General features: G+C 38.7%; 1 protein-coding gene across 1 annotated transcript in view; it reads right to left on the bottom strand.

Annotated features, from left to right (window-relative positions):
* Window positions 1-8,280: 8,280 nt before the first annotated feature.
* The window catches only part of LOC104404603 (protein NEL-like), a gene marked incomplete at its 3' end in the record, with an annotated part of 60,073 nt that continues 43,377 nt past the window's right edge, over window positions 8,281-24,976 (bottom strand). Inside the window, exons 9-11 of the mRNA XM_010013064.1 lie at window positions 14,825-14,916; window positions 11,931-12,033; window positions 8,281-8,409 (exon numbers count right to left, since the gene is read on the bottom strand). Of these exons, the coding sequence (XP_010011366.1) occupies window positions 8,281-8,409; window positions 11,931-12,033; window positions 14,825-14,916 (324 nt within the window). The remainder of the gene's footprint in view (window positions 8,410-11,930; window positions 12,034-14,824; window positions 14,917-24,976) is intronic.

Genomic DNA, 24,976 nt, shown 5'->3' with positions numbered 1-24,976 from the left:
GTATTATTGTTATTTTTTTTTTCTGCCTGCCTTTCTGCACTTGTGTGTCTCTCCTCCCCCAAAAGAGAAAAGCACTAAAGCCTAATGAATCACAGTATATCTAACCTTGTGAACCTAGAGCAAAACCACACCCCATGTATTGAGTTAAAACATACAAAAATAACCTCAAGTATACACAAAGACCAAGGAGAAAAAATAAAATAACCTTCCACCATCCCCACCATGCTGCTCCTGGAAAAGAATTTGAGCCACTAACAACTCACTGTAGCAATGCATAGGGAGGGAAGAGAAAATGGGCAGCTACATGTGTCTATTGATTTTTATTGAATTATTAATGGACCTTAAGAGAAACTAGGTGAGTTGTAATATAAGTGTTAGCACTGTTGTAATCGAACTAATAAGAGGTTGTTATATCTTGACTAGACTCCTAAGCATCAATTAGACTAAAAATAAATTCTAATTATTGGATCTTCTTACAAGGTGTGTTCTTTCCTTGCCCATAACTAAACTGCATAGATAACATATACACAGATTGTACACATCTTAGTGCTTGTCCCTTCACTTTATTTTAAATCTCTGATCTTTGCTTAAGTTCATGATTTCTCTGTCCATCTCCTGAAGCCTGAGAGGGAGCTATTAGGACAGAAAACACTCTTAAAATAAAAGCTAAGTCACTCAAGGTCTACGTTCTTTGACAGAAGCTCTATATAGCTTTGAAAGGACGCAATTCAACATTACAGCACTTCAGAAATATCATTTTTTAACAGTACAAAGAGGTGTTTTTATTTCAGCTTGCCCCAGTTTTTGGAAAGGAAGACAGACTGTTGAGATAAAACTGTCCTTGTTAAACATGCAGCAGGAGATACTGTTCAACAGCTACCCATGCAAGTGAGACTCTTAGAAGAAAATGAAATCTTCACCTCAGTCTCATGAAAACATCACCGGACTCCACATACATTACACAGTTTATACATATATATATATATAAGTATATATATATGCATATATAAATAAAACTTAGGAAATTTTTGTAAACAAATATTGTCTGCCATCATGTAATATTTTACTTGGCAAACTGCATCTTCTTCCTATTTAATATCTTATAATTAATGCATATGGTAGTGCATACATGATAAAACAAGTAATTATATATAGCTATCTGTCAGACATGAAAGCATCCTGGGGGTCCTTTCCTTAGGCACCAACTAACTAGTGTGATGTACTGGCGTACTGAGAACAAAAAGGATGTTGTATATGATTAATTAGTGAATTCTAAAAGTCAGAACAACTTTCTGAGACTCCAATTCATGATCCGCCTCCTTTCAACACTGCACTCAGTTAGAAATAGGTCTTTATATTTGAATTGAAAAATAATCTTTCCCCCCTCTCCCCCCCAAGTATAACAGCTTCTCATCATTTTGAACTGGGAACGTCAAGTATTTAGGAATACTTGCCACTGTTGGTGTTTTTGTTTTCCCCTGTTCTAAAAGGGGAATAAGGACCATTAATGTTTTTATACAGAAATCAAAAATATATATCAGATTCTTCTCAGGAGGAGGTAGCACAGATTGTACTGCACGTGGGTATTTTAAAACTCCTTGCTTGAAGACAGATGCACGCATAGTACCTGTAAGCTGTGGTCAGACTCATGTGGGTGGGTTAGACAGTATTTGGAGTTTGAGTAGGGTCTAAAACATGTAATGCAGCACATTCCTGCAAGCTATCCATTAGATTACTGCCTGTTCTACAGGAACAAGTGGCGATATCACAATTCAACTGTCTCTCAAATGGTGCCACACTACTTAGAGAAGCATAACAGATACAGTCACTGTGGCTGCTATTGCTGTGCACTCTTCATAAAAGCATATTTATTTCAAATTCAGTTTGGTTTGATGCCAGGCATTTCTGTGTTTCTGTTACAGCTCTTGGGATTGAGATTCTACATATTGTTAAGACGTTGCACTTTTAGACTGAGGTTTTTAAATTATGAAAGAAAACCAACCAACTGCCTGTGAGTACTTTTTTCAGCACAGTGACAGCACCTAATTCTTTCAGTAGTCCCCTCCCAGCTCCTAGTGAAAATTGAAAAGCAAGACCAAAATGAAGACTTTAGTTTCTTTTCTTTTTTGCTTTCAGATTGCAGACTTAAGCAATTCGTATGAAAAATGTCATCTTTATTTCCCATTTGAACCAAAATGCAACATTTGCTTTCATTGCTGGTGGAAAACAGCTGCTCTTGGTAGAATAAAGAACCTCCTTACCAGGTACTGGCAGCACAGAGGAGTTTAAAAGAGTTTCCAAGAGGCTCCCTTTATATGATTATTTTCAGCTTTTTTTTATCATAGTAACATAACTGCCTGTCCTGGCTATGGGTGGATGATAGAACCAGTCTGAACATACTTCCTGTAGAAGCAATTAAATAACACTGAATCACATCCTGCAATTTGGACACCTACAAACTATGCCACTGCTGCAGGTGGTGGTACTATCTGTACCCCAGTATGCACCACACCCTATGAACCGGTGTCAGGGATACTACTTGTACACTTTAAGTTAGGAATATGCTTCATTATCTTCCTGTGTAAGCACCATGGCAGAGAAGAAGGATTTGGCCCAGTCTGACACACTGACACATTAGAAGTGGCTTGATAATTCTTCCTATTTAGATTTCTCAGTAACATAATGATAGAAATAAGACGACATTTACTGCCTTTGCTGAGAAAAATTATTAATACTTGATAATATATTAATGCCGTTTAATATGAATGTTTAATTTTAATATTAATAATCTTTAATTACTTTTTAATAGAGAATTGGAAATAACATTCTGCCCTCCTGGAGTGAAAGTTTTTCTTTCTGCTTGATTAGTTTTTCAACACAACCCAAAAATTACAAGGTAATGATTCAAACACTGCCAGTTGATGGAGATCTTAATTTCTTAGCTATATGTGCTACTATTGCCACATCTCACTTATAAAAAAGAATTTATGTATGAAAAGAGAAGCTTGAATAACCTTCCCAGTTTCACAAAACTGACAGCACTGCAGAGCTCCCAGGTAGGACTCTCACCCAAAATATATGGTGCATATCTAGGAAATAGCCCAGTACTGGTTATTAAAGACCCAGAGGACTTAATAGAATATATTTTAATACTCTGGGATTTATCTCCATTACAGATGTCTCTTACTTATGCTCTTCTCAATATTACATTTGCTTATAGAAAAATGTATTGTTGATTACTTGGCCAATATGCTGCAACATGTATCCTACCTCAATTTGATTATTACTGTTTATCTTTTGTAAGAGTTCTTCGCTTCACTGCAATTAGTAGAAATCGGACTTATTCCGAAAATGTACTTTATTTTTATAATCCAGTAGTTAAGAACAAGATTACAGTAAGATTAACAACAGATTGTACTAAGTAAGTGAAGAAATGCAATGTTTTTAGTGTTGTGGAAGGTTGAATAATGCATTAGTATTTTTACCAGAAGGCAGGGATAAATTAGTAAATCTTTCCAAACAGAATGAAAACATACAACTCTGAGCTAAGGGAAACCTGATAAGGTCCAACCAAGTGGCACTTCCAACATGTTTCAGATATCTAGTCTGGAAAGAGACAATTCATCCTCTAAGAGTGCCTACTTCCCTCCACTGATGATCTCTCAAATTAAGCCAGTTTATTCAAAAGCAGATTTACAAACTGTCCCCTCAAGGGACAATCATCTGTGAAGCTGATGCAATTCTCAAATGTAGATGAAGTCACTCAGTCTTCGGTCTCATTTCAGCTGCTACACTTGAAAAGGGGACAAACATGGCAACAACAGGGAAACCAGGAGAGTTAGGAGGAAAAAGGATACACTGAAATGAAAATGGTTTCACAAAAATTCTGTTCAGTAATATTAAATGATCCAAAACTGTTAAGTTAGCTAGGTTGTATACTGTGCAACTAGTACAACTAAATTCCCAAATCAGAATATAAGCATTATGGTCCTCACACCCATAAGATAAATTTGTGGTGTGGTTGACCCTGGTCAGCAATTCAGCACCCTCCAGTCACTTGCTCACTCCCCCCTCCAGTGGGATGGGGAAGAGAATCAAAAGAGTGAAAGTGAGAAAAAACTAATGGGTTGAGATAAAAACTTAGTAAGTGAAGGGAGAAAAGGGGAAAAAAGGTGATCCAAAGGCAATCACTCTCCATATCCCACCAACAGACTGATGCCCAGCAAGTCTTCAAGCAACAGGCACCTTAGAAAGGGTATCCTGTTTTTACTGCTGCACATGATGTTGTATGGTCTGGGATATACCTTTGGTCAGTTGGGCTCAATTGTCCCAGCTTTTCCCCTCCCAATCTCTTGTCCACTCCCAGCATACTCAATGTTTTTTTGGAAAGTGAGAAACAGAGATAGCCTTAACACTGTAAGCACTGTTCCACAATAGTTAGAACATCCCTGTGTTATCAACAGTGTTCTAGTCACAAATCTAAAACACAGCACCACACAGGCTGCTGTGAAGAAAATTTACTCCATCCCAGCCAAAATCAGTACATGATATAAAACGGCCTCTGCATCAGACAAAATCCTCTTGATAAAGAAGCAAATAACCTGTTTTTCTCAGCTCATGTTCAGTCCTCGTGCTTACAAAAGATTACTGCATTCTCCTGTCATTTTTCTTGAGCCTACTCTCCTCTCTATTTAATAAGCAATCCTTGGCAACACCTCTGAAGTGAAATCAGAGATAGTTGAGTGCTACTATTAAATCAGAAAATCAGGCATCAGGCAATCCTTCCAAGTGCAGTCTCCAAAGGGTACAAGAAACACCTCCTCCCCACAGACATCTTTTGAGGACTGCCAAAAGTGCATGACACGGTGCATGAAAACAGCTTAGGTTCAAGGAACTGAGAACGCCTGAATCTGCCACCAGAATATTATTGGAAACCAATCTTATTTTAAATATGGGTATATTTCATTCCTCTACACGTATCAGAATATCTTAGTAGTCAAGAGTAACAAACTCCATCCTTAATACCTTTTTCAGCATAACTCCACCACAAATGTAGTGGGAGTTGAACATGGTCTGAAATATATCCCAAAGGGTGAAAATCAGTTTGTGAGCACTGCAGGTGTGGCTTTGGCAAGAACTAATTACAATTCATCAGAACATCTGGTTTTGTAAAACATTGATGATAGGCTATACACCAAGGATTCTATATTCAGAAGCACCTATATCTGGGCAACACAGCATTATCCATACCCAACCTGCCCACAAGGTATCTTAAGCTGCGTAATAATCTGAGACAGAAAGTAGGTTTCAGAGTATCTGGAATAAGGCTTACAGCACATAAACAAAGGAATCTCAGTGCTCTAATTATTGTTTTACACAGCCCTTCAAGGGAAAACTAAAGGTGACATAAATATTAACAAATATTATTATTATAAAACAGAAAGGTATCCATCATAACAGTATCTAGAGACATCACACAGTTTTGGAAAAGAACCAGTTCTTTCTAGGACAGAAGCCAAACTCTTCCATCATTCAGATGAAATATATGCAGCTTTTCAAGACCCACACTGAAACCAGCTTTGAATATTTTTATTTTTGTTCTTTTACCTTATGGAGAAGTTCTGCCCATGGGAGCACCATTACTTTTGTTTATTCTGTGAACTTTGACAGTGCTGAGGCACAAATCAGGATTGTATTTAGTGCAGCTTGGCTCTAACACAGAATCAAGGCATCCAATTTTGCAGTATATCCGAAGTTTGTGAAGTGCAAACATCGAAACAGCTATCATACCCATGGGCTCCACCACTACAAAAAGCCTTCTCTGAAAGGCTTTGTGTTAACTCGACATTTCTACACTTGGCATTGCTCATAATTAAAGCCACAATAATGGCACAGTGAAGAACAGGTATGTGCTGAGAAAGGCAGGTTGGGACCATTTCAGCCTTTCAAGATGAGAGACGGGACTCTGAAAAGACTTGGTGTTACGCTATTGCTATTGTGCGCTTTGCTATTACGTTGTTTAATATTAAGGTAAGAGTGTCTTTCCAGAAATATAAAAAACCCTCAGTGCTCAAAGAGACATTTGGGCTGGAGAAAATTATATAATACTAAAAGCACAACTCTGAAGAAAGAAGAGTATTTCAATCCCTGCTGCTCCTGTTCCACAAAAACAACCACAGATTTTCAATCTGTAACCTTATTTCCCCTCCTTCCACCATGCCACCTGCACACTTAGGGACAGACAGCCAAGGTCATGTTTGGACCTGTGTACCAAGTGTACATAGTTCAAGCACAGTGCCTACACTGCAGCTACAGTACATAACTAGCAGCAAAGCTGGGCTGTTTTGCCTTCTGTGTTAGCTTTGTCCTTGGCTGGGAGAACTTCATCTGGCTGGGACCCAATCTCACGAGTTCTGCTCACATGGGCGCATCTTCCTAATGGGACTTTCTTCTGCTATCTTCAGTGTAATCAAGTGTTCCTGGATCAGGCCCTAAATCATACATATTTTTAAGAGAGGATTTAAGGCATGTAATATAGTAATATGTAAAAGTATTACTTTTATGTAAATAATGTTTCCCAATCTTTTATTCACTTAAGCAAGTTTATTGAAAGCACTTAAGCAGATTGAAAATTACCACCGAGAAACAATGCCATTTGCCCATACAGAAGCAATCAGGCCAAGAAATCTTCTCAAAAAATCATCATTTCAGGTACTGCACAAACTGGTAAATCTACTTATAATATGAATGCATCAGTCTTACATATGATAATCTACTTTGTTCTCATCTGAACATTTCACCACCAATGCTAATCAAAAAGATTCTTCTGGTTTTTGCTTATGACATGCCTGGCAAGTTCCACACATAGCAGCAGACTCTAATTTGACTAATGTGGAGATCACTAAGACAGCATAACTTGGTTTTTCTGCTTTCATTCAGCAGAGTAACAACAGAGCTGCAGAAAAAAACCTTCTTAAAGCACCTTATTTCAGTGTAAGTCCATTGCTCCAGTGACCCCCTCCAACAGGAAACAGCTGAAGAGTTCGCAGAAATGCAGGTCTGCAGCCTAAGCTTCAGCATAATCTCCAGGAACCGTGGGATAAAAAGTGGCTGATGCTGCAACACAGAACAAGCTATACAGCAGGTCCTGATGTCAGATGCCTGCTGGGACATAATGAGTGGCAACAGATTTGTTTCTGAATGATTTTTAGTTCTCAAAACCGGCTTCCACCAGAGGGCTTACCATAAGGATTAAGCAGAGATGTATGTGAACCTGAATTAATTATACACTCCTCTCCTGAAAACAGTCATGAATTCTCAAATCTAAATCTACAGATGATCATTCTCTCTGACCTTAATGCAGCTACTGACTCAAGTAAGCCGCAGGCATTAACTTTTGTAGAATTCAGACAAACAAACAGTCTTGAAATGCCTTGATTCATCCCATTTAATTGTGCATTGCCAGAAAACAATCCACGTATTAGACGGAACCACAGAGTACCTTTAGACTCTACTGACACATGCCTGACTTTGAATTTAGCAGGCTAAACCTGAACCAAATTGCTTATCAAAGGCCATCCTGCTTCCAACACTTAAGCTGTATGGTAAGAATAGCCTGATAGTACACTAGTATTATGTGTTGGCAGAACCAGGTTTTTCAGGAGGAAGAGCAACAGCACAAAAGCTAAGAGACTGCACAGAGGACTTTGGCTCTCGCTGCTGGAGTGGGGATGGGGTTTTTTCACAGGATTATGCTGGATTGTAAAGGCACAAATTATAGAGGCTTCTCTTGTGATTAAATAGCTTGTTGCTCCCTGATACCAAAACAGCAGCTCAAACAATAAATCATTACTCAGTATGATTAACAACACTAGTATCTAGTCTATAGCACTTACTTACTTCCTGGGGAGAGAGAATGGGAAAAGGCAGCAGTGAAAAGAGAAACTAAATGTTATACTAATGTGTTATTCAGATGGTTGACTTTTAGGTAGCCTGAATATCTGAATATTATGAAAAAAAAAATACAGGGAAAAAATTTACTATAGAAGGATGCTTCTAATTCAAGACCTCAGCCACACCAACTTGCCACTTTTGACACCGATCAGATTTTTAGTTTCTTTTTAAGAACTTAATTGGAAAGAGAATTCTTTTTGTTGATTAATATGCTGCATATCTAATTCATTGCATTTAATAGGTCTATCCCTTTGACAACTTACGAATCAACACATTCATCCGACAGTAATTCATACAGAGGAGTTAAGCATCTATACAAGATCTTACCTTCACAGTAGGCGTTATCTTCTCGAAGTGCTCGGAAGCCATCTCGGCAGCTACAGATAGCTCTGTCATCTAGGTTTCGGCAGACTGAATGCTCCATACAGTTATGTCCTTCAGTGCAAAAGTCATGGCCTGTACAGAAACAAATATGATTGAGAGTTAAAAAGAATCCAGGGATTATAAAACATCACTGTCAAAGACAGTCCTATCTTTTTCTCAGTTAGGTCAAAGAATACCTTTCTATTGTACATGAGATATAGAAAAATAAATTGTATCAAGCATGAAACAGATGAAAGGAGTAGTAAAGGCCACAAGAACAGACTGTCTCTAGGTCTTCAATTCAATTTCAGGTTATGGCATTGATCTAAGGCAGCTGAATAGGAGGCTTACTTAAATCCCCTTACTGTCTCCTTGTCATTGTTAAGTACCTTTACAGAACACTTCTTAATATTTTTTTATTATTGTTTTTTAGGACATTTATGAAAGAGCTCAATAGCTTGGACATTCAGTAGCTCATTTGCTAGTGGCATTACTTCTTTTCCTACCACTTTTTGTTCCCAGGTGTATTCATAAAATCCTTCCACATTTAACAGAAAGTCTTTGATTAATATTGCCTTGTTTTGCTTTTCTCTTCCTCTTATCTTTTCCTTTCAAGCTCCACTGACTGAATACTCTTCCCTGATTGCATCATCCTTTCCATTTCAGAGGATTTTATTTTTAAAATCTCCTCTTTTAGCCAGTCCTATTTCCTATTCTCCCAGTTGCATTTTTCATTAGTGTCACCATTTTGAATTGCACCTTAATTACAAATTTTTAAGAATCCAGGTTCTTTTCCAGGCTGGAAAATTTAGATTAAACCTTTCAACTCAGCAGTTGTTTGTTTTTTTTTAATTCCTCCTGTTTCCTCTCATGAGATCTAATGCTGCTATGCTGCTGAACACCATTAAATGACCCTTTATTATGCTGAATTCAAGAGGGTTGTAGTAACTGACTTGAAGCTTCTGCAATTTCCACATCTGCCTATAAAGGTGTGGTGCTTGTCTCCTTCATTGTTTTCTCAAGAATTTCATTTGTTTAAAGCTTCCTTCTTTAGCTGAAGCATTAGAATTGATCAAGCAGCAGTACTTCACTGTTGTTTTCCAATACCTATTTTCTTCTCTCTAAACCTCCCACAGGAGAACTGGGGAATGTGGGTCAGGCTCAGGGGACCATGTCTAGTGTAACAGCAGCAGCTCTAGAACGCAAGCTGGAATCAGACTGCAACACAGACCTCTTACAAAATAATGAAGAAGTATTTGTTGGCAGTAAGGATTATTATTTTTATCACTACACCTGGCTTCTGCTTCATGTTTTGCTATGAAAGAGCTTCTATCCCTAACTTTACTGAAGCTACATTAAATGAGCACTTCAAGGACAATGGCAGAGTCTGCTTGGAAGTCACATCAGAGAGGTGTTTTGCACTTTGGCAGCCAATGAACAGTGCCAAGCAAGATAAACCAAGCAAAACAAGGTAAGAGAAACAGAAAAGCCCATACAGACAGAATGTTTGAGTACTGAGACCCAGAGACACAGTCATGACGCAAACATCACAGACCTACAATGATATGAGAGGTTGATGTAATGCTACTTAAATGTTATAATTCACCATCGCTAACACAATGCTGCTATCTAACATAGGACATTAGGAATCAAAAAGCTCTACACTTTCACTAGCGTTAAAGGATCTTCAACACTTACTGATGACAGCAGAATTGTGTGAGTCAAGAGCAACCTCTGGCCATGGCAACAGAGGTTTGCTTTTTTGTTGACTTCCTCCTTGAAGCCCAAGTTAATGACAAAGCAATAGTCTTGTTTTTGGACTTCCTGGCCTGGATTGGTTTATATCAGATTTTTGCATTAAATAGCTAAGAACATACATGTCATCCAGAAAGGGTGAGGGCTTTTTTACTCATTTTTTGCTATTCTGAAGATTCTCAACATTTCTGTATCAGCTGTATTAATAAACAGAATACATGCTACTGAAGAATAGCATACAGCAGCTTCTTGTTTAAAGAATAAGCTCCATAGCTCATGAAAGGCCAAGCACGGTTCCGGGAGGATTAAAAATGTTCAGAAAGCATTCATCCAACATGTTAAAATTTTCCAACTATACCAGGAATAAGAAACAGAATTCTTTTCTCTAAGCCACTGAAGATTTTATAGAAATTATCAGTAAAAAAAAAAAAAATCCTTTTTGAATGTGATAGACTTCAAAACCTCTCTTCTCTCAGGTTCTTTTTTTTTGTCGTGGTTTAAGCCCAGCCGGCAACCCAAACCCCCCCAGCCGCTCGCTCACACTCCCCACTTCTTCCTCCCCTCACTCCCAGAGGGATGGGGAGGAGAATCGGAGGAATGTAACTCCCACAGGTTGAGATAACAGCTCTCCAGTAACTAAGGTATAATACAAACCACTACTGCTACCAATAATAATGATAAGGGAAATAACAAGGGGAGAGGACACAACCGCTCACCACCCACAGACCAATACCCAGCCCGACCCGAGCAGCGATCTGGGCCTTCCGCGTGACTCCCCCCAGTTTCTATACTGGGCATGAAGTGCTGTGCTATGGAGTATCCCTTTGGCTAGTTTGGGTCAGGTGTCCTGTCTCTGCTTCCTCCCGGCTTCCCCTCCTCCCTGGCAGAGCATGAGACTGAGAAAGTCCTTGGTCTGAGTAAACATTACTTAGCAACAACTAAAACCATCGGTGTTATCAGCGTTGTTCCCAGGCTGAAAGTCAAAACCACAGCACTGCACCAGCTACTAAGAAGGAGAAAAAATGACTGCTGTAGCTGAACCCAGGACATTCTTCTACTTTCTTATTGCTTTGCTTGATGTCATTAATCATATGCTTCATGTTTGCACCGAGCAGCAAGGAAGCAACTATAGATGCACTCGTCTTTTCACAGAAGTATACCTAAAATCAGCCCAAGAGTCTAACATCTTTTTTCGTATCAGGTAACAATTTATCTTATTTATCTATACAAGAAACAGACGTAGCCACTTGAAAATGCAATTGCTCATAGCTTTGAAGATACCACTGTTAGACCAGATCAAAAGAGTGGGCTCAAGACATAGAGCCCTTCCTTGCACCTCTCTCCTTTCATAAGGATCAGACTAGGTGCAACACACAAAGGTACACAGCATACAAAAACACTCCCCAAAGCTCCTGCTTCTAGATATAGATGACAACCCCAAATAGGTAAACAAGTTACTCTAGTCTTCAAACAGCTGCATAACACCAACAGTTCTCTGAAAGAGCCATCTCAAAGCATTTCACAAAGATGATGGTGAACATGGACATTTCTCCAATCTAATTTTGTTTGGACACTGGAATGGATGAAGGGTGAAAACCACTAATTATGTATATAATTTCTTTGACTTTTCACCTTTTTTTGGCTAAAATGAAACACATTCTCAGAATTTACACCATTCAGTATTTTACAACAATTTTCAGTTGTCACAATGCAGATGTTATCTATTCAGCTTCCCAAAATCTAGTGATCACCATGCATAAAAGTGTCCTATTCAAAATGATCAGAAAAAAAGTCTATATAATCGGTAAGAACAGAAAATTACAGTGAGCTTATATATATATATCCTGCTATTACCTTACCTTTACAGATTTTGCAGCAACTGTGAGATAAGGGGATCTGTTGAGATTCTGGGCAGTTCAAAGATGCACATCTGTCTTTTGGAATACGTTGCATTTTGTGGTTCTGTTAAATTGAGGTAATCAATTAATATTGTGAAATAAGAAATAAAGATAAATTATAAGAAATAAAGATAAATTATAACTTTAATGGAGTTTTAGCATAATAGTGTACAAACAAAAATCTGTCTATGCCAAACTTCACGTGGCTTTGAAAACCATTTGATAGGACAATGTAGCACAATAAAAGCAGCAGGAACCCCCCTATACTCAAACCTTTTCAAGCAAGCAAAAGCATGGCAAAGGCTCTCATTCTTTTCTAATCTTAGCTGTCAAGCAACTTGCCTCAGAAGTTTCTCTTGAAATTATTCCTGACAGAGTAACTATGGTTTCTGAGAAACTGAAGCAGCAGATTCCAGAATCAAGGGTACTCATAATGAATGCTCTAAAGTAGCTGTTATTTATATAGCAAGTAAAACCAAACTTGAATATCTCTGATCTTAACACTGTGGTAGTAACACTGAAGGAAACTAGCACTGATTTCCTGTTAGGAAAGAGAGGGTTTCTCAGCTGTGTTTGGATCAGGCATCTGGAAATGTCCAATGCCCTGAGAATGTCTTCAGGCATTTGGTGCAGGTCACACGCAACCATTGCAGCATGACCACAGGAAATGCCTGCCTTAGCAATCCAGACAGTGCAGATGTACCACCTTTAGGCTCCCTCGAGCCCTAATTAATGTGTCTTGCAGTGCTCTAGTCATGCTATGGCAAAGAGAGAAAACACAGCAAACAACATGCTACTCAGAGGCATCTGCCTTAAAAGCAGCAATCTGGTTAAAATAGGAGCTCACTGAACTCAGGACCCTGTTATTTCTGCATGCAAGAAAAGTGCCCAAAATCATGCATATGCCATTGCACGGATCTAGCATTTAATTTAAAATCCTTTTTAAGCATGACATATAAAGATGAAACACAAACACACGGCCACTATCAAAATTACTGCTCAAACTTCACCTTAAACAATTTTGACAAAGAAAGCAACCTTAATCTGGTAATACTGAACCAATCACAGATATGTTGTATGCCAGGACAAGCAAAAGCCAGCAATCCCACAAAATAAATAATAATAATTTAAAAAAATTTTGATAGGAATAATGTCAGTTGCAGTAGTCTAAATTGCATTTAATTTTTTAACATATTCTAATACAGAAGATAATTTTTCATTTACTTGTTCTGTAATATGCAAACAGAAAAGCGCATGCTTATAGCAGGCACAACTGCAGCAGTGAAACAAAACAAAAATTATGTTTAGAATTACATGCAGACAAAAGAAATTCCTTACATTGCCTTGATAACATCATTATAAGCCTTCATGCATTAAATCGTATTTGTGCCTTTCCTATTGAGTCTCTCTTCAGCTGGAGTCACTAATTAAATCCTTTTACGGGAACTCTGGCAGTAATAAAATAGTGCCCATCTATGACTTCTTAACTGACCAACCACAGTTTACAGCACGTGGATTTTCTGCTCTGAATTATCATTCATAAGGCTGTCCAGCAGAAACTGTATGTACTCTGGTCCTTGAAAAAGCAGCATTTAAATCAGTCAAAGTTGCTGCTTAATATTTCTACCAGGACAGTCAGGCAGCCCATCAGCAAAGAACTATAATCAACAAAATACAGAGTAGCACAGCCGACACAGGCAGTTTGTTCATACAGTATTGCACTTGCCAGATACAAAAAACACAAGGCAACATCACACAACATTTGGTCCTTTCCAACCCAAACTATTCTATGATTCTATAACTTTTGATGGTTGTTAATTGTATCCATTGACTAATCACAGAATTCATGTCCCAGATGTCATGTTGAAAATATGAGCTCACAGCCCTGAAAAGCATACAACCCGAACTTATTTCTGGTCGTCTTTTCCTCTCTCAAAAGGGTTTTAAAGCACCTACTCCACATATAAAGCTCACAAAGAATAAAATCAGCAGCAGTAAGACAACAGTCCCCATGTCTATTTTATGAAACACACTTTTTCATAACTGTAAATAACTTAAATTTTTTTGAGATTTCCAGAAATTGGGAATAGATAGCTGCAGCATGGTCAGAGGAGTCATTTCTCGCTCTGCCCTAGAAATGTGCATTCAGGTTTCCAAATCCACAGCATGCAGCTGTCTAACCAGAGGGAATTCCTCCCCATCCCTCCCCCAGAGGGGCAACGTGGGACCCACTGCAGCAGATTGTTTAATTCTCAACCCGCAGCCATCCCTGGGGTGTATTTTCCACTTAAAGTGCATTTGTGCCCTGAAGAGCAATTCTGATCATGCAGCTGGACAAGACTGACTCAGTATCAGGCATCTTCTGTTTACAAGTAAAACAACAGCCCTATTCCATTTTCATCACTAGAAATACCAGAGTGTGCCAGCTCTCGTCCTTCTTTTTCATCTAGCTTTTCCTCTAAGAATTATCCTGAATGCCAAATTAAGCCCTCATCACATTCATGCTTCTCCCTTATCTAAGCATGTAATTTTTAACAATAACATTGCATACGTGTCAATGGAAACATAAAGTAGTCTTCTGTTTTTTTTGTTACTGATGATGAAGACAATACCTAAGGAGGAAAGAATGCAGCTTGATTTTCAAGCTGCATAATCAAAGCTTGCAGCAATGCAAAGGAAACTTATTTGCAAAATTTGATGTGGAACACAGTGCGACAAAATAAACACAGGACCCCTTAGATGATCCTTCTGTTGCCACTTCCTAAGGTAGACCTGTCTGAATTTCAACAGTTCTTTCAGTGGGACTTTGATATTTTTAACATGCAAGATTTTTATTTTAACATCAACAGTCTTACCTTGCACTCAAACAGAACACAGTCCCCTGAGCTTGAATACACAGTTTCTCTTTGTCCTTCAAAGTAGGTTCTGCCTTCAAATATGCACACCGCTTCAGCAGAAAACAAAACAAAACCACACAATAATTTTGTGAGAAAGCATTCTTTTCTTAAAGATAACTGTATATCAAAATGAAAAGATTGAATCAGCTGCAAGTATATTCTAAACCCACCTGCAGGATTCTGGATATCGTAAGGAAAAGAAAAAAAACTCAGGGGAGAAAAAAAAACCCAACACAGAAGAACCAGGAAAGCACACATAAGTAGAAGGTGAAGAGGAAGCTATTAATGCCTGAAACACAGCTCAGGGCAAAAAGTCAAATGGAGCTGTGAGAGCAGTGCAAGTGGCATTAATAGATAATCATTTGCTTGAAGAGGAATGTTGCATGACAAAGGGTGTTCACTGAAGCCACATATTTATTTGTTATCACAGTCCTTTGATATTTCATCACCCTACATAGTTATTTAAACATTACATGTTTGTATCTTATCCCAGTTATTGACCATTACCCGCTAAACCATATTAGAGTATAAGAATTTTATTGTACAGGAACTGACCTTCAGTGACTGGGGTTTTTCCCCCCCAGTAGAAGTAGGATCAAGTCTTCAATGACCAAATGACACAGTGACCCTCCTAGGATCAGTGTTTGTTATATGACAGCCTGGCCTGGTGCCACTCCAGTGCCCTGCCAGCACCAGTTTTACAGCAGCATGCCAACAGAGCTCATACTGGTTTGCTCACTGAAGTTCCTATTTGGTATTTAGGGCTTACATAAAATATCTTCACAGCAAACTATCTTACTTTGTTTTAAATGAGTCCTTTACTGCAATTACATTATGCAAAGTATGAAAGCTAAGTAATATAACTGCTCGGTATAGAAAATCATGTGTCTCTTACTTAGGACACAGTCAAGGCTCATCAAATAAGCATAATCATGAGATCGCAGGAGTAGGTTACCACTTTTCAAGTTCTAGATTGCATGTTAGAGATCTAATTTGCTAATCATTTATTTGGGATGTAAATCAATTATTCTACAATTCATTCACAGAGAGATTTGTCTATTCTGTTAAAATAGACTACAATCTGTAAATAAGTTTAAAATACCTAAAAATACAAGAGTTTTCATTGTGTGATCTATACTAATTACCATCACTGCTCTTATTTTCAATTCTCCTTTACTTCTTAACTTGCAGCTCCTTGATTTTATAAACACCTTATTACTTTGTCAGCATGTAAAGAGTCAACTCTTGGAACTGACATTGAAAAACACATGATGGGCATAGTGACAAAGAAGTTTTTTTATTGAAATTCCAAAATATGAATTATCATATATTACAAAATAGAAAGTACATAAGCCTGCACAGTGCTTTCAAGCAGTAATATCACAGCATGTTGCAACGCTCCAAAACCTATGAATGGCAGAGTTTGCAGTCAGAGTTAATAAAGAAAGTACAGAAAAGAGCCACAGGAGAGAGTCCTAGGGCTAACAGAAGGAGGAAGTTTGTACATCACCACAAAGAAAGGTCACAAAGAGTCAAAAAAGCTCAATACAGCACCTCATTCCTCTCCCAGAAAACAAGCTCTTCTAGGAGGATTTGAAAATAAAAAAATCTATATAAATCGTTACTGGGGACTAGCAGATCTTGAATCCACACAGGATGAGACAACCATGAAGTCATATATATCACCTCCTATGTATTACAGGCCACAACCCTAAACTGAAATACTCACATATTAAGCCCTTCCTCTTGCCTCATACATTTCAAGCTTCTAAGAACAACTACATGTGGCAGAAAAAAATTAAGTACAGCAATGCCTGAGGACCAGACAATGGCAACAGACTGATAACTTAACACACGGTCATGTTTCCAACAGGCAAACCATGCCTGTTCACAGGAAAGGCAAAAGACATCAAAATTGCTGTCATTCTGTCTAGGAAGAAAACATTCTTCTGAAGCAAAAATACTCTTAACATATAAATAAGACCACCCAGGCATCTTAAGAAAAAATACATATATCCATACTACCTCAAAGAATAGTCCACTGAATCCAGTCTCCTCGTCAATGGTGACAAACCTCTGATACTTCAGAGAAACCAAAAAAATAATGTACACAGGAAAAACATCAAAAGAATACATCCAGCCTAGTGTGAAATCATGCAGTTATTTCTTGATTCCACCAACAGCCTTCGGAAGTCTTGGCATATGTAATTCTTGAAATGCAGTGATGCAGTAATGCAAACACTTGCTTTCAGCAAGAAAATCAACTCTTCTCCATGAAGCCTTGGAAATAAGAAAAAATTACAAATTCCAGGGCTGTGAGAAATGGCTCTGCCCAGACAGCCCTTGCCCCTTTCCTGTGTGTCCTCATACATGTGAAGATTGTTTTCTCAAAGGCTAGAAAGTGTCAGGAGAGTGCATGTGTCTAGACACTTGCCTGTGTGAGTCCCAGAAATTTCAAGCAGTGCTCGCAACCCCATTTCCACAACCTCAACATCCGGCCATCAAACAGCTAAAAAAATTAGATCTCATCCACTGAATTCTCTTAAATAAATGTTGGGATTTTGTCAGCAAGGTTATAAAGCCCCCAACTATCAAGGACCTGCCTATACAGAGTGACCAAACTATGTTTAAGAAAAGAGAGAAAACCTAACCTAATAAATGCCCAATGGAAACAAAATTGAAAAACCTGTTAACCTGAACAATCTGAACACAAGCCTAAACATGTTTTCTCATGGACTGCTGCTCTCACTGACTACATTCAAATAGGACATTTCTTCTTAAAATAGCCAATATCAACACTGCCTGGATCATTTCTTTCTTACTAGTGCTCTCTAAAACATAAAGGATTCTGTATTTGGGAAGTTTCTTCCATTAAAAAGCAGCAAGAGCTAAAGTACACTGAAGCTCTAATTCAGAGCACTATCACTTGGTTTTTCTCTTCTCACCCATGCTAATCTAGCCAAATGAGCTTACAAAAAACAGATGGGCACTTCATCTACACCAGTACCACTGGCTCCATGTTTATTTAACAAGAAAGTTACTAGTGGTTTTAGTGATGGTCTAAGTTTGCCAGTACAGACTGTCTTTTTTTCTCCAATACTCCCTTATGTGCCTCTGTCTCTCCTTTTCTCTTCCAAGCCCACTCTTCTTCTACTGCCCACATCCTGCCAAGACTGCAAAAGGTAGATTTTCATCAAGCTACCTGAAGGCTTCTAAAAACCTCACTCTAAGGTTGTCTGGTTAGGTGGGCATTGAGCACACTTGGAGAGATTTCTAGAAAGACAAAATTTCTAACTTTCTTCTGCCCCACTTTCCTCCTAAGACAGCAGGGCCCATGCCCCAGGCAGTACAGAACAGAACGTACCTCCTGCCTCCTGACAGCAACTGTCACAGCTAATACACATCCCATGATGGTGGTGTTTCATGTCTTCATTTTTCTTCAGAAATCAAGATAATTCAACAACATGAACATCTGGACTGGAACTGTGTAATTGGAAAGCCCAGCGAAGATTTAATTTCTGCTTGGTTAGATGCTTCCCATGATACTTTGATTAGTTTGTGATTGGTGTTTCTCCAGGGGAACATATCATATTTCATCTTCCTAAGCCCTTTCATTCAACAGTCTGAGTCACAGACAAGAAATTAACTGATGATTAGTTGTTCCAGAACTTGATAGTTATTGCCTATATAGGATTTCATCTACAGCTAAATTACATCAACCATTTCCTTTTGCCATCACACTTCCACATTCCCCTAGGACCGAAACCAACATATACTACTCAAAGCACAGGTTTTTAAGAAGATGAAACAGTAAGTCTACAAATCCTGCTAGGAAGTTTGACTACTCTTGATCTATTTGTATACAGAAGGTGATCAAATACGACTTTGGCAGTCATCAGAACAGGGTCTAAAGAATTATTAGCAAGGTCTGCCTATAATTATGCAGGTGTATTGGTAACACGACTATTCCCTGTAGTATTATTTAACACAATGTGATGACATGGAATCTTCTCCATATTCATTCAGCAAAAGGAATCTGGTTGATGTGTTCACTCAGTGAATTAGCAACAGTTTGTCAAGCTACCACTTCTCTTCCACAGCCCTTGTTTCTTTCTACAGGCCTCCAAATGACAGTTACCTTGTGTATTTAGAATCATAGAATCACAGAATAGTTAGGGTTGGAAAGGACCTTAAGATCATCTAGTTCCAACCCCCCTGCCATGGGCAGGGACACCTTGCACTAAACTATGTCACCCAAGGTTCTGTCCAACCTGGCCTTGAACGCCGCCAGGGTTGGAGCATTCACAACTTCCTTGGGCAACCCATTCCAGTGCCTCACCACCCTCACTGTGAAGAACTTCTTCCTTATATCTAACCTAAAGTTCCCCTGTTTAAGTTTAAACCCATTACCCCTTGTCCTACCACTACAGTTCCTAATGAAGAGTCCCTCCCCAGCATCCTTATAGGCCCCCTTCAGATACAGACTTCTTAAAATGTCTATGCAAAATCCATGACCCAGCTCCTTCCTTCCATTTGCTGAGTTCACAAGTTGTCATGTAGTACATTTTCTCATTTATGTATTTATCACCTTCACTATTTAGATTGCATATGCCTTCCTCTGAGGAAGGCATGTACACTTCCCAGTGATATCAAGGCTGATTTTGATTCAGACTTACCACCAACAAAGCAGGAAGTTTAGCACATTGGTGAACTCCTCAAACCACTTTACTATCTTGTATTCATAATCACCCAATGAGTGGCAGATGTGACTTGAAGTTTTGTGAAATTTGTCAGTAATTATCAATGTACAATTTAAATCTGGTGATTTAAGTCTATGTTGCTGCATTCTTTGTTCAAAAATGTTGAGTTTGGGGGGCAGGAGGAAACATCCAAAGAAAGCATACAAAAAACCCCTGCCTCATTCATTTAATTTCCAGCCTCCTCCTTGGGCCCTCCTTGATTATATTTCCTACTGTTCAGAGATCAAGGCTTAGGCATTGTATAAGTCCCATTAATCCTACTTTGCAAGCTTACATGTTGCAAGACCACTGCGTGGCTTTATCCTTAGAAATACACACAGAGATAATCATCACCTTTTCTGAATGTCTCTCTCTTGACTGCCATGCCATTACTAGGCAATGCTCTCACCCCTTTCTCATTTATCTTTGCAGGGATTTGCCATTACTTTTTCTTTTCTCATCTTCTGGAGAGCACAAACTCCTCTATTGCTGTAGTCAGTGAGGCTGGAGACTTGCTTCATGTCATGCCATCTCCCTCAACAATTCAAAATAATTCCAGATTCCAAGAAGGAAAATATATTGCTAACTTTTCCAGTCAATTACTGCTTAAAAGCTGCATGTATCTGCTTCTGCTTCCTCAGCTGAAAAAAGAAAATCCGATTTAAACTTTATAATGATAAGGAATCAGTTACTATTTGTATCTTTTTTCTTGTTAGACAGAAAAGCTACGTATCTCTATTATACACTGAAAATATGAAGTCGTTCTACAGTGCTCTTGCAATCATTTAAAAGCATCTGTGGTGTGAGCCACCTCCAACAACACTAACATGCTGTTCAGTCACATTGGCAAGGAGTCAATCTAAAATTATAACTTCTTTCACCTACTTCTCATGTTTCCTATCTTTACATCAGCTACTACAGGGAAATGACATAATTCATCTATCCCATGTGTTCTTGCTGGGATATCTTCTGTACAATACATCTGAGCCCTAGAATGAGGGCTCCTTGAGGCATCTTTTAAGACTAAAAAAAGCAATCTGAACACTGAAAAAGCACATCAAAATGTGACTAAAAACTCAGTTGGTAACAGTTCAGCTGAGGCAAATAGACCTGACAGATGAAGTAAAACTTTTAAAGTAGGCTGCCTGACAGGGAGTCTGGGAAAGAGCTTGCAACCAACCAAAGCTAAGCAAAGACCCAATCTAGACAATGCGTCTGATGTCAGCTTCTCTTAAAAATGGCATTATTGCTACTATAGTAGCAATAATGCCATTTCTGGCATTTGGCTGTTATATTCAACCAGCTCAGTTTGGTTGAATTCAATATGGCAGCCAAAATATTTCTAAGGACAGAGAAGCACAACTTTGGCTTTAGAGTAATGGACCATATTCTGCTTATTAAACAGAACTGGAATATTTTGAACTCTAAATATGGGGTTCTGAAAACTTGACTAATGCAATCAAAACGCCCATCCATTTTATGTCAAATTAGCTATGTTGGCCATCTGATACTCAAACAACTTTCACAGCAAAATGTCAAACAATAAAATCAAATGCCAAGAAAAAAGCCTTACAGGGTGTCAAGATAAGAAAAGCAATTAAGGTTAATATTATATAAGCACTGTATTACAATTATAAATAAAAATTAGTAATAGCACAACAGTCTGCCAGACCAAGAGAACTCCAATGCAAACATTACATGCCTGCCTTAATCCTCATAAAAATGGGATTAGACATTATCTGATGGACTCCTTACGTCAGCTACCTCCAATAGTGACGTAGTTGTATTTAGTGAAGGTGTAAACAGATATAGTATCAAATGCTGAAAGCTACTAATGACAGGGTAATTTCTGCTTGTTTCACCTCCTCTGAGCTGGACTGCTGGGCTAGTCGTATATGGTGCTTGTCTGAAAACTTTGTTAAGAGAAAAATGGCACAGTGTAGAAAACTAAGTAGACAATTCCCTAGAATGCCTTGTACTTCATGACATGCTTAAACTCACACATACACCCACCAGAAAGCCTCAAGTCACAGGGATTCATATGCAAGATGAAATCCGATGAATAGATTAGGACTGAGTGTTGAGAGTTTCCGAAAGTAATGAAAAACTGCTAAAGACCTGTGCACTTTTGAGTCACTATTTCAAATCTATGAGAACTAAAGAGTTATCACCCATCAGCATGAACTTACTACATGAAAAGAAGTTTGTATTTTCTATTGCCATGTTATAAAACCACCCATGGACATGACAAGGGAGGACATCTACTCCTGCAACAGCACTTACACAGCGTAGCCACTACTCTGCTCCACAGAGACTTCAAACAGGGCAGAGATAGAAATAAAGCATTTTATTCATTAGGATATTTTGCCCAGATTTGCTATGAAAAAATAGAGTGCACAAATTATGCATAATTTTCAAAGACACATTTTTGCCCATGACTAGTGAGATAGCTGCTTTCTGCAGCCTTGTGGACACAGATCATGAGAGCATGTTCAGTAAAAGGTACGTACCTCTGCACGGCAACATTTCCTGACATTTTGACAGCGTTTCATTCGACAGCATTAAAAAACATCCTATGCAAACAGCAAAACTACTCGGTTCACTACAAAATAGTAAATCTGGCATTAATTTGAGTGAAAATAATTTGGAAGTGACATTTCCATGCTCCAAATATTTATAGCTACTTCCAGCAGTAGTGGGAGTTCTTGACTGTCATGGCTCCAGTCTCTTCGGCAGTGTGGGTGGTATAATACAAACCACTACTGCTACCAGTAATAATAATAATGATAAGGGAAATAACAAGGGGAGAGGACACCACCTGTTCGCCACCCGCCGACCGATACCCAGCCCGACCCGAGCAGGGATCTGGGCCTTCCGGGTAACTCCCCCCAGTTTGTATACTGGGCATGACGTGCTGTGGTATGGAATACCCCTTTGGCCAGTTTGGGTCAGGTGTCCTGCCTCTGCTTCCTCCCGGCTTCCCCTCCTCCCTGGCAGCGCATGAGACTGTCTTTGGTCAGAGTAAACACTACTTAGCAACAACTAAAACCATCGGTGTTATCAGCATTGTTCCCAGGCTGAAAGTCAAAACCACAGCACGGCCCCAGCTGCTAAGGAGAAAAAATGGCTGCTGTAGCTGAACCCAGGACATTGACCAAATAGCTTGCCATGCTATTCAAGCACCCACAGAATATATCCACATATGAGTGACTACAATGGACCCTACAGATGCTCCCATTCTCAACTAGACTCTCTTTGACCCAGAACAATTTCCAAAGACTCTTTAGCTAGGAATTCTGCACTGTGACTTTACTGCACATGCCTCCCTGGTGAAGGCACAACATCCTGTGACCTGGCATTATGTAGCTCCATTTCACTGTATTTAGTTTCCTCTCAAAGCCAAGTGCTTTCACTTCCCATACAAATGGCAGCCCCTTGTTAACTTGGATATTACAGTAATAATCACATATGCCTTATCTGCATAATGGCACAGCCCAGTCTAACGTGTTTAGATATTCCCAGGAGCGGATGAGTGCACAGGTGGAGCACCATATCTACTGCTGTTCTTAGATCTCAGTTCATTCAAAGCACCTTCATCTAGCTGCATGCAGGAACTGAACAGGTTTCACACTCCCAACTCTTCTTCCACCCATTTTTGCTCCCGCATAAGGAAATCTGCCCATCCCGCTGTCCCTCTTGGGACACCCATCATCTTCCTCCCTTATTTCAGCAAGAATGACAGGATTAGTTGGCATAATCACAAACACTCCAGAGAACTCTACTTAACATTCTTAAGCTAAGTCCTTAGCATTACTTCAGCAAAAGGTGTTCAACACAGACAGCAAGGTAAACACATTTTTTGAAATCTTGATTAAAGTCGATTATGCAAAAGGTTTTCCGAATTTGTTATATACTCACTCTCAACATTCATTATCAAATAGCATTTAACCAAAAAATAACCTAAAAAAAATCAGGTACTACCAATAGTGTTGGAAATTTTTAAGACAACTTTAAATAGAAACCTGTGTACATCTAACGTCATGCCTCTGTTTCTCAAGGCTGCTAGAAGTTACTGTTCTCCACTGAGCATTCTCAAACAATACAACGCTTCATGTCTAAAGCCAGTTCAGGATTTGAAATAATTTAAAATGTAAAAGTAGCTGGAGCAGATGTTCATAGATTCTGCTTTGTCACAGCTGATTTCTCCAGAGAGCATTGGTTGATGCTCCAACCCAGTAAGAAAAACAGTAAGCTGGAGTTCATAGCAACTGTTTGTGTGACTATTCTTCTTTGTTTGGGAACTACACCAATGATAGAAGCCTTAGAGTCACTCATAATTAAGAAAAAAGTCATATCTGTCTTAATGTTCCTATTGTCTTTAGGTAGATCTTTCCAGATGTTAGACTCAGAGTTCACATGCTTGTGTAACCAGGTGTGTTTGTCTAAATGGGGCTGTATGCCAGTCTCTAGGAGAGCTGCAATACTTTCATCTTATTGATACATCAGCCAACTCACTTTTTTCCTTTTTCTTTGTCTACCACTACCACTGTATGGAAACCAATAATCAGAAAGCACAATTAAAAACCAGATTTCACTTTTAATTATCGCCTATTAGCATCAAACCTGCATACAGCCAAGTACAATTCTGCAATTTCAATGGCACAGAAAAGAAAAAGCTACATCTTTAAATGTAATTCCTTTCATTACCAAGAATCTCAGAAATTACCAGAATAAATTAAGTAGCATTAAAATGAATTTTAAGAAACCCATTCCCAGTGTTTTTAATTATTTTTTTTTGAACTCCTGAAAACACGAGAGAAAAACAGCAGTTTGCATTGATAAATTCTTCCATTTGTTATCGATATTTTATTAGCAAAGACTTTGTTTCCATTCGTTGTGGCGATCTAGTGTGGATATTTAGTAGAATTATAAAGGAACAGTGGACTTATGATGATCAGCCTTCACTGATAAGAAATTTGGGGTGTTGCCCCGGCAAGAACAAGTACTATCTTTCCTGTGGAATAATATGGTTCCCTTAGAGGGTTTGAGAAAATGAATCCACCTCCCATTGCCTGTGACCACATCACCTCAATACATAGGATTACTCCACTATTACCACAAGAAACGAGAGCCATATATCCAATGCCTTATCTTTTCTCTTACACTCTAAACTGTCAAATCCTGCAGAACAAAGAACTGTCTTTTGTGTTTACAGTAACTAGACTGATGGCTTTTAAAGCTACCGTACTACAAGTACTTGATAGAAATGAGTACAGCTCCTTAACTGAATTTGCTCACTGCCCCTCCCTGATTGCAAGTCAAACATGGTCTGTTAAGAACTGCACTAGAAAGGCAGCATCTGATTTGTTTT

Source organism: Nestor notabilis, unplaced genomic scaffold (genome assembly GCF_000696875.1).
Source record: "Nestor notabilis isolate BGI_N333 unplaced genomic scaffold, ASM69687v1 scaffold11974, whole genome shotgun sequence".
In the NCBI taxonomy this organism is placed as follows: domain Eukaryota; kingdom Metazoa; phylum Chordata; class Aves; order Psittaciformes; family Psittacidae; genus Nestor; species Nestor notabilis.
The sequence above is the reverse complement of the archived record's forward strand: the minus strand, read 5'-3'. Positions and strand labels throughout refer to the sequence as shown.